This window comes from Hippoglossus stenolepis, chromosome 19 (assembly GCF_022539355.2).
Source record: "Hippoglossus stenolepis isolate QCI-W04-F060 chromosome 19, HSTE1.2, whole genome shotgun sequence".
In the NCBI taxonomy this organism is placed as follows: domain Eukaryota; kingdom Metazoa; phylum Chordata; class Actinopteri; order Pleuronectiformes; family Pleuronectidae; genus Hippoglossus; species Hippoglossus stenolepis.
Genome location: NC_061501.1, coordinates 15,076,345 through 15,086,659, shown reverse-complemented (window position 1 = coordinate 15,086,659; position 10,315 = coordinate 15,076,345). Strand labels below are relative to the sequence as shown.

The 10,315-nt window shown below is 41.3% G+C and overlaps 2 protein-coding genes across 2 annotated transcripts; one reads left to right on the top strand and one right to left on the bottom strand.

Moving 5' to 3' along the window:
• Positions 1 to 2,637: 2,637 nt before the first annotated feature.
• Positions 2,638 to 4,950, bottom strand: mrpl15 (mitochondrial ribosomal protein L15). The gene is made up of 5 exons (XM_035142615.2): positions 4,763 to 4,950; positions 4,475 to 4,632; positions 3,673 to 3,838; positions 3,214 to 3,337; positions 2,638 to 3,126 (listed from the first exon to the last, which is right to left on the bottom strand). Exons 1-5 carry the CDS (start codon positions 4,865 to 4,867, stop codon positions 2,789 to 2,791), a joined length of 891 nt encoding a protein of 296 aa, XP_034998506.1. The 5' UTR covers positions 4,868 to 4,950; the 3' UTR covers positions 2,638 to 2,788.
• Positions 4,951 to 5,644: 694 nt separating this feature from the next.
• On the top strand, positions 5,645 to 10,074 carry lypla1 (lysophospholipase 1). Its single transcript, XM_035142616.2, has 9 exons — positions 5,645 to 6,038; positions 6,181 to 6,212; positions 6,912 to 6,977; positions 7,130 to 7,177; positions 7,261 to 7,331; positions 7,415 to 7,488; positions 8,407 to 8,508; positions 8,703 to 8,879; positions 9,255 to 10,074. The coding sequence occupies exons 1-9, from the start codon at positions 5,970 to 5,972 to the stop codon at positions 9,312 to 9,314; spliced, it is 699 nt and encodes a 232-aa protein (XP_034998507.1). The 5' UTR covers positions 5,645 to 5,969; the 3' UTR covers positions 9,315 to 10,074.
• The last annotated feature ends 241 nt before the right edge of the window (positions 10,075 to 10,315 follow it).

Sequence of the window (10,315 nt, the reverse complement as noted above, 5' to 3'; positions counted from 1 at the left end):
ATACATTATAGAAATAACATAATAAATAAAACAAAATATGGCATGAAATGTTTTTATATTAGGGTGAGAAATGGGATTACTAAATTAAATATTTTAAAGGAGCCAAGTTATTTTAATGTTTGTTTTTACATTTAATGATTCGAGGGTTTTTAGAAAGATGGAAAATGAATTGCTCTTTCAACGTGTGATGGACAGTTTTAACGATCAATGAGATCAACTGCTGAAATGTTTTTATTTTCCTGATAAAATATGAAATCACAAACAGATCACACCTCTTCAGATCCCATCACCCACCCCATTGCCTGGAAGTATAATTATATTATTGAATACAGTTGTAGATATGTTTATGTTTCAATTAAAATATGAATTTGCCTAGAATCTTATTAATACTGTGTCATATGCAGCTCAGTGTTTTAATCATTTCTTTACCTGTCACTTCACTGGTCTGAACTGCAGTTGTAAATTAACCTGCTGGAGGAAACTGACACATCTGCAGATACGTTGATTAAATGTTCTTTGTGCTCAGAAGCGAAGGAAATGAAATGAGTCGCAAGAACAAATCACTTCTTCCACCGCGCTCTCTGTCACGGTCTAATTCTATCTCAGCTGTCTGATGAGGTAAAGCTCCACTCCAGCTGAAAAGCAGCACTCTTCTTTGTAGAGTAGGAATTGTATTCTACGCCGGCTGCTGATAAGAGTCTTATCTGAGGAACTGAATAAGTCTTTCACATCTTTTATTGTCCAGGCAGCCGAGCTTTGGCAACAGAAATTTTCTTACATCAGTGTTTCCGGGGGCGAATCGTCTTGAGCTCGGCCTGTAAGTCATGCGTGAGTCTGACCTTGATCCCAGACCTGGGCCACACGTCTCTCCTCGGCAGACAGAGGAGAACGAGGGCCAGCGTTTAGCTGTAATTAGCCCTAATTATTAACTGGAACTAGACTGAGACCTGTGAGACTCCATGATATCCGTGTCTGTCTTAAACGGCTCATTCAAGGCAGCAGATAACCACAACAACCAGGCCTGTTCAGCTCCAGCAGCAGCAGCAGCCTGAATGTTTAATTAAATAGTGTGAACTGGTTAGACTCAGACATTAGATTATTTGCAGCAGAAACCTGAGATAAAATTCCAGCCCAAAACAGACTGACAAATCTTTTTAAGCTAAAGTGAAGGGCTGTGTTCCAGACCGGAACTGATTCTTGATTCAATTTCTTTTGATTCTTTTTATGCAAACTCTCTCTGCGGACCACAAAGAGCCGACGTATGTGCCTCTCCCTCCGCAAACACGCTCTCTTTCTCTCTTCTGCTCGTCTGAGACCTGATACAAATTCAAAAGGATCTGCTGCTTTGAAGATAAGCCCCGTAGTTCTGCCATAAACAATGATTGTGCTGTTTCTTTCCTGTGGCGTGATTTATTTAAAGTATTATGCTGTAAGGATTTGGGCTGGTTTTCCTGGCAGGGACGCCTGTGTATGTATCCACCTCTTGTGTAGTTTATTAGATACTTGAGAATCAGGAAAACGTTCAGGGAACCACCAGCAAAGCCATCAAAGCCTGACCTTTGACACGGCGGCAGAACATTATGAACTTTGGCAAATGCTCCAAGAGATTAACCTTTTAAATTCAGTTTTGGATGAAAAACATATTTATTTTCAACTCATTATATTTAGCTCACAAGCTTATTCCTGTCACGTCTCTTTTAATTTGTGCTAAACATGGGGACTTTGTATAGAAACACAATGCTCGTGGTCTCACATACACACACACACACACACACACACCCACACACAAACATATGCTTCCTTTGATAAAATGTTTTTATACCAGCACAAATTCTATGGCAGCGTTGCTTAAGACAATATCAGCGTAAAATACCAAGTTATTTATAGCGAGTGTGCCATTTGGACTTCAGAAAATAAACACGGCCATAATGGAGAGTTCAAATACGGGGGGGGGGTCATAATCCACGCAAACAACACACACCAACATATTCTGATGCAGGGAAGGTGTAAATTCAAGTGTTGAGTGTGATATCGCAGAATAATCTCAATGAGATATAGTATTTCAACAGCCTGGCTCTGATTTAATATATTTATACTCAGTGATCGTGTGAATATTGCGAGTATCATGAACACCACATTAAGAATAAGTGTTTCTTCTGTGTGATACCATTCAATATCAAAGCAGCAACATTTCCTCATGTCAATTTATGTCTCCTAACGCATAACCGGGTGAAGTTTGTATATATGTGTTTGCCTGTGATTGTGTTCCGAGAGGAGGGGGAGAGGGATCTTTTGAACGTCCACACCAGGATACAGCTGCCTATGACTAATTTCAAACTCCCCTTCTCGGGCCTAGGCAACTCATTTCGCAAGTAACACACATCAGCAGGCATCTGTTTCCTGTTTTCATTCTTTGAGTTATCTTATTTTCCTTATTTCCCCCTCACCTGTTACAGTTCACGTTCCTTCCATCATGCAGCACGGGCCCCGGGTCATGCTACGACATGGGGTTGTCAGATGTCGGCCACTCGAAAATAATGCTTGTGAATGTGGGATCAAACATATTGTAGATATATTGTCCAAGAACTTAAAACACCAAAAATTAAATCCATCCAAACACTAATATATTGGGAAATGTAGTTTTCAAGATAAAGTTTAATGACAACACTTAAAACACAAAATGCTGATTTTCCACATTTTTTTATATAAAATGGACACATATCTTATACTTCACATGTTTTTTAATATGCAAAACTCAGATTTTAATGTACAACTTTACCCCTCACACTTATGAACTGTAATATTTAAGCAGTTTCTCATCGGTGGGTTTCAGTATCTTCTTCTCCGACATGTTCACGACCCAGCCGGGAGCGAGGCCAAAGAAGATCTGTCGTACATCCTTCCTCATGGAGAGCATGTGATACAGTTCATCCTTTGAAATGTCTGGCAAAATATATCCATACTTCTGTGCCAGGGCTAACCGGGCCTGCTGGATCTTCTCCGGGTCCGCCATGTAACCGCGGTTCTCAGCATCCATGTAGTACTGGACCATTTCCTGTCCCGGTAACATTCGCTTTGGAATAGGCTGCCCACGCAAGAAGAACGGCACCGGCTTGATGAGGATGCCTGTAAAAGTGAAAATACATGTTAAGCATCGGTTTTAAAAACGCTACAAGATGAGTGAGTGAACAAGACTGATGATTAATTAATTACCGAGACTAATAGGGTCGTAGAAACTGGTCGTGATGACGCCTCCGTTCCTCTCGATAGCAGCGATGGCTCCTTCAGAAGCTCTCTGAACCTCAATGTGGATTTTTGCAGCAAACTTACTGGCACCCTAGAACACAACAAACACATGTGAAGTGAAAAAGTGAGCAGGGTGAGAAAAAAAAACAAAACAGGGGTCAACAACCACATCTTGATCTGTGTCCATCACAGGGACAAGGCTGTCGTGTGGCGCCACCTTCTGGCACAAGATGATCAAAAGAGCCTACAGTTGAAGACCTGTTCTATCTGTGTTTCTTCTGTTTAAACCAAAAAGCACTTTAACAGCTTTGAGAGATTAGAGTAAAGGTTATGTGATGTTTTGATACTTTGTTAAACTCCTATGAGCCATGACGCTAGTGGGAAATGTCCATGATCAACAACATGCTCCAATCATACAGCCTTTACCTCATCAACAAGCTGGACTCCATAGTCCCTCTTCAGAGGCTGTATCGTCACGCCTCTGCCATTGACCAGCTGTGTCAGGTCTATGGGCTGGGTCGTGTCCACTCGTCCCAAATCAATCAGGTACTGCAGACGTCTCAGAGACAGAGGCTGGTACTGAGGACGGCGACTGAAGAAGAAGACAAACAAAAAGAAATACATGACAGGTTAAATTCATGAAGTCATTCAAAAGAAGTTCATTGAAAGAAACAAAACAACCTCTTCTTTCATATACGTCCACTGATGCAGTACTGAACTACAACACTGTGCTGCGTGACGTTGGCTTGTTTATTTAAAAGGCAGTAAACTCGAGTAAGAGAAATAACAAAATATCGAGTTAGAAATAAAAGGTTATTATTATTATTAATGTGAATTAGTTACATGGTATAAACTTAACCTTTCCTCTTTCTGTCCAACCCTTTGATTCATTTGGGTGAATATAACATTTTGCTACTGCTCCACAAACACAGGTTTGTTGTGCACTTGTCATGTTGTCGCTGACAGATGCATCATGACAGTTACCAGGAGTTAGGTCTGAAGTTTATTTAAGTGACATGTGTCATTTTGGACAATGCACGTCTAGGATAAGAGATTAATGTTATAACAGGAACTGCTCCTGGTTCCTGGTGATTCAAAACGTTGGATGCATATAATCACGTGTAGCATTCACACATCTGACAGCACTTTTAATATGTATTTGTCTCACTTGTAATAACATTGAACCCAATCACACGTCACTGGTAGAGGTGGGACAGCCGGTGTTTACCTGTGTCCTTCATTGAAGCCATATTTGGGGATCACCAGGTAGAAGGGGGTCTGTCCTCCCTCGAAGCCCAGCCGGGGCCGGTTCCCTCTCTGCCGCTCTCCCTTGTGTCCTCTGCCGCTCCTGTTGCCCCCATGTTGTCCTCGGCCCCTGCGTCTGTCCTGCAGCACAAAACACGAGCGGTGTTGTTTTTAACCATTCACTGGGGGAAACAGGCTAACGGGCGATGCTAGCATTAGCCTGCCTGCTAAAGACAATCAGACAACAGAGGTGGGAACATAAGAGCTTTACCTCCTTTTTGGATCCGGGCTCAGGCCGCAAGTTCGCCAGAGTGATCCGCGGTAAGGTTTGTAAAACACCTAAAGCTTTGGCTCCGGGTAGTTTAGGGACAGACATGTCTGTGCTGCTCACATGTCAGTGCTGCTAAGGCAAGGACACCGGGGTCACGTGACAGGGGGGGGAGCGGAAGTACTTGTTGTCCGCAAGGCGACGTTTTCAGAATAAGAGCAGACACTCCAATTCTACTGTGGAGTGTTTGTTGTTCGGATTTATTTGACTTTTGTTGAGTATCATTAAATGTTAGTGTTATAAAAGTAGAAAAACAAATAGAATTACTTTATGGGTAAACTCAACGCACAGCGAATTAAGAAAACACACGCGAATAGGAAAAACACGTGAAAAATCAATTTGACAAAACACATGTGCAGAGAAAAGTGACAACACGTGCGAATACAGAAACTCGATGCAAATTGCGAGAATGACACCGGAAATGTTTCCAGGGGACCCCAAAAAGTGACGAACTTGGCTGTAGTTCAGTCTGCTACCTGTCAGTGGTGTGCATTGAACTACAGCCAGGTTCATCACTCTTTTGTGTCCCCTGGAAACATTTCCGGTGTCATTATCGCTATTTGCAGTGCGTTGAGCTCTCTCGGCAACCGTAGTACACAGACCCAATGCAATATACTTAGATGCTAAAACGTGTATTCAAGTTAAAGAGTCTAATGCTTATGTTTAATATTTATTTTTGTTGTTTAATACTCGTATTGATGTATAATCTCATGGTTTTGCGCTCTGCTGTTATTGTTGGGGATTTAACTAAAGCGCACCTCATTGACAGTCCAAGTCAACCAATCGCAGCCCTCCATTCCCGAACGACCTCTGGAGGCAGCCAATCAGGCCGCGCAGGGGGTGGGGCTAGGAGGTGAGTCTGTTCCGCTCGTGAGTCTCGGTTCCACTGATCCACGGACTGTTTGTGGTTCTGCTCGGAACCTCCGGACGAACCCGAACCCTCAACCCGCCCGAGCTGCAGCGAGGCCGGCAGGACGCAGACCTCCATCTCCGGGGCCACGCTCCAGCTGTTCGGTGTCCGGGGAGAGTGGGAGCGCGCGAGGCGGACCCGCGGGTGACAGTTGTTTGGTGGTGGTGGAGGTGGGGGGGGTTTACGTGGTTGGCTAACAGCGGCTAACTTCTCTCCACGCACCCGCAGCCTGCGCGCTGCATGTGCGGCAACAACATGTCAGCGCCTTTACCTGCCATCGTGCCTGCTGCCCGCAAAGCCACTGCGGCGGTGAGACCCCCGCGTGCACACGTGCTGTCATTTGTTTTTATACCATGCCACAACAGCTGTTAGCTTCACATGCTACACACATGCTCACACACACACACACACACACACACACACACTGCTGAACCTGTGTTTCTATTTACAGGTGATATTTCTGCATGGCCTCGGTGATACTGGGTGAGAGCTGCATCTTCTTTCTACCGCAGAAATAACTTGTACCTGTGACTTACAGATGGAACAATAATGTACAATAGTTATACAAGATTCATACTTTGTTTTCTAGTTTCTTTGCAGAATCAGATTAATAATATAAGAGATTTAGATGTCAAAGGGTCTTACATAAGATGGATGGATAGATAGACGTAGATTATTGATCCCAAACTAGGACATTCCTGTGTTAAATGCAACACAACTAACACAATACAAAGAAAAGATGATTTAAAAATAAATTAAGAGGAATTACATGGAGGATACAAATTTAATGGATCAAATAGGAAATAAATAAATGAGTGAAAGTAACGTTGCTGTGTTAGAAATTAGTAATTATTTGATTTAAAAAAAGGCAGTGGCAGATTAAGACATAATTCTAGGAGGGAAATTCACAGCTAGCCAACAAGTATTTCAAATACACCCACTTAACCTTAACCAGCGGCAACACTTAAGTCAAGTACACATAAATTAATTAGTCATATTGATCCAGTAATATAATGTGAGAATAGAAATTGATGGGCTAAATGTATTGGCATGACAGAAATAAAACAATATATCTATGTATTATGAAATGGCCCATTGTACACGTAGAATACTTATATTTTGGTATTTGAAATCCTTCCTCAACGAACTGTACTGAAATGGGTTTGATCTCCGTTTTGACAGGCATGGCTGGGCAGAGGCTTTCGCAGGCATCAGGATACCACATGTGAAATACATCTGTCCACACGCGTGAGTGTTCCCACCAGCGGGGAGTCTTGGAAAAAGTCTTTAAAGATCGTTAATTCATTGCTTTATTCAATGTTTATTGTTGACGCTGTCTTTACAGTCTGTTTTGTGCAGCTAACCTAAATCGTGATGTTTCTTGTCTCCGATGGTTGCAGTCCCACCATGCCTGTTTCTCTGAACATGAGAATGTCCATGCCTTCCTGGTGAGTGTCGAGGGATTCAAACATATTTGACTGTAAAGTTGTTACATACACGTTGACCCTCACGTTTGATTTCTCACTTACAGGTTTGATATCTACGGGTTGAGCCCCGACGCAGATGAAGACGCGAGTGGTATCAAAAGAGCATCAGAGAACCGTACGTGCATAAAATCCATTGAAACTTTGTGTACGTGTCACGGAAGTGCAGCATTTTGCTTTAAGAAGTTGTGTTTTTCACAGTTAAAGCCTTGATAGACCAAGAGGTGAGGAATGGAATTCCTTCACACAGAATTATCCTGGGTGGTTTTTCACAGGTAAGTGTGGCATGTGCGCAGATGATGCGTTACATAACACCGTTTTCTGTTTTACTGTGATTCACCGCTTATGTGCATAATGTATTTAAATAACCAAATCGAACAGATACATAACTACACTTCTCAACAAGCGGACTCAAATATACATGCATATCTGAAAAAGTTAGTGAGGGTTAAATCAAAGCACGTGATTTAAAACAGAATTTTAATGAGTGGAATTAAAGGCCTGGTAGAAATTACGTGTAAGAGCCAAATAACAGTTCAACATTTTGGGTAATATGCTTAATCCCCTTTCTGAGTGTGAGTTAGATGACAAGATTAAAACCATTCTCATGTCTGTCCATTAAATATGATGCTACAGCCGACATCTGGGTAGATTGATCTGGAAACAGAGGTAAACATCTGGCCTGGCTCTGTCCTAACTTTCACAAAATCAACCTACCGGCCCCTCACAGCTCATTAATTAGCAAACTACATCTTGTTTGTTTTATCTGTGCAGAAATCTTGCAGCATTTCACCTCCGCAGTGGATTATATGTGGGACTATTTCTTGCTTCTTTGCTGTTGCTAGACAACCAGTAGAGATGATGTTGTTGTTGAGCCTGGCCAAGAAATATTTTGGCACACAACCCCCTGAGCGATTCCTTTTAGATTCGACCACAAGGTCAACACATGAGCTGGCAGCGTTGCTTTTGTGCAGCAATACACACATTCGATTACATGTGCAAGTGGACAAAACTGAAATTAGTTCTAAATGATGAAATAATAGATTATAGCAGTCGGGGGGGCTTGTTTTTAATACGCAGTATGAAACTAAAATCGTCTCCATTCTTTGCTGTTGTGATGTTTTATACTTGTTGTCTCTGTTGATAATAAGATGTGGAGAGTTGTGTCATGTTGTGTTGGTTTATTTTTCAAGGGTGGAGCGTTGTCTCTCTACACGGCTCTGACAACTCAGCAGAAACTTGCAGGAGTGGTCGCTCTGAGCTGCTGGCTTCCTCTGCGCAACTCCTTCCCTCAGGTAAAACAATAAAAGCATGATGATGCATCTGCACCTGTTTTAAGAGGTTTATTTTCTTAAATGCAAATTCTTGAGAAGCTATTTAGATATTATACCAGAATATTAAAGTATTCCTTTTTAGTGATGTCTCTTGGCCAAGTCATAATCTGTCATAATCAGATGATATGAATAATCCTAATCTCTTCTGCTCTCAGGCGTCTGCCCACAGTGCTAACAAGGACATGCATGTGTTACAATGCCACGGAGATGCCGACCCCCTGGTCCCCTTTATGTTCGGCACCCAGACGTCGGAGAAGATGAAAAGTCTCATCAATCCTGCCAACGTCACCTTCAAGTCGTACCGAGGACTACCTCACAGCGCCTGTCCAGAGGTGGGTGAGGGGAAAGTCCCGTCTTCAGCTTGGACGTCTATTTGCATTCTGTGTTTTGTTACTTCCGCTGAGAAGGTTTCGTTTTCGTCTGCGTTTGTTTGTAAATTAGCAGGATTGAGCTAAAACTACTCATCTAATCTCTATGAAATGACTCCACATGCAGGATTTTCCTTTTTCACTTTCTGTAACATTGTTAGATAGGATGTTATTTATTTATTTTATTTCTTTCCTTAATTTCTCAGAGAATAATTCATGGATCTTGATAAAATGTATTATTTTTATTTATGAGTGTTTGCAATATGGTTCAGATTCAAATAAAAATACAGATTCAGTGAATTTAAATGTATATTTTGATTTCCTTCTGTATCTCTGCAGGAAATGGTGGATGTCAAACGGTTCATCGAGAAGCAGCTTCCTTCCATCAGCGACGAATGAACTCGGGGAGAATCTGTACAAACGCACAACACCTTCAGAGTCCTATGGATGCGACTCCATTGTGACTCGAGGACTTTTGGAACCACCGACTTATCTGACAATAAAAACCACGCTGCTACTCATCGAGCCAGACGAGACTGGGAGCTGCTTCCCGTTCGCTCGGGAGAAGCACGACTGAAACGATGCTGCGTCCTGACCTGGAGCCACACACGATATCTCAGTGTTACAGTAGAGTAACTTTAGTTGCTTGATTTTAAAGCTATTCGCCATCGAGACAAGCCATTAACTGCAGAACACATGTACTGGAATAACTAGGGCTACACTTTATGGTTTATTACTTACTATCTTAAAATAAATGGCCTGTTGTTAAAATGTTTTAGTCAATCTTGTGTATTTTTAGTATTATTGAAGTGAGTTTATTAGGAGATTAAGAAGCACAATGAATCATGGCATTAATCTATCTACTCAGATTTTAATATATCCTGTTTTTAATTATTGTAACTTGAATAGTTTTTAAATTTGTCAGTGAACAACAACTCGAACACATGAACTTGGGCTTTTTGTAACACGATCAGTATTTTCTAAAACACAAAACAAAACAAAATTTACGATTGGCGACCTATTACTCAGAATATTCAGTTAAAAAAATCTCAAAATTAATGACTTGAAAACAGCCCATATGCAGATAAAAGTGTAATATAAAATCAGCTTAATGTGCAATCCATGTAATAAACATGTCAAATAATGTATTTTACCATAATAAGAGCTACAGTAGTAGATTTTTGTGAATATTCACAACACATGACGGCGAAAACAACATACGATTGTGCTTTATTGAAGTTGTGAGAATTTCAAATAACTATTTCACACAAAGTCATTTTTTTTTAAATACACAAATATATCAGTGGTCGTGGTCACGTATTCAGTTGATATCTCCCTGTTATGTTTAATTTAAATATAGTTTGACTAATATCACAGTATTGAAACACACAGACGATCTA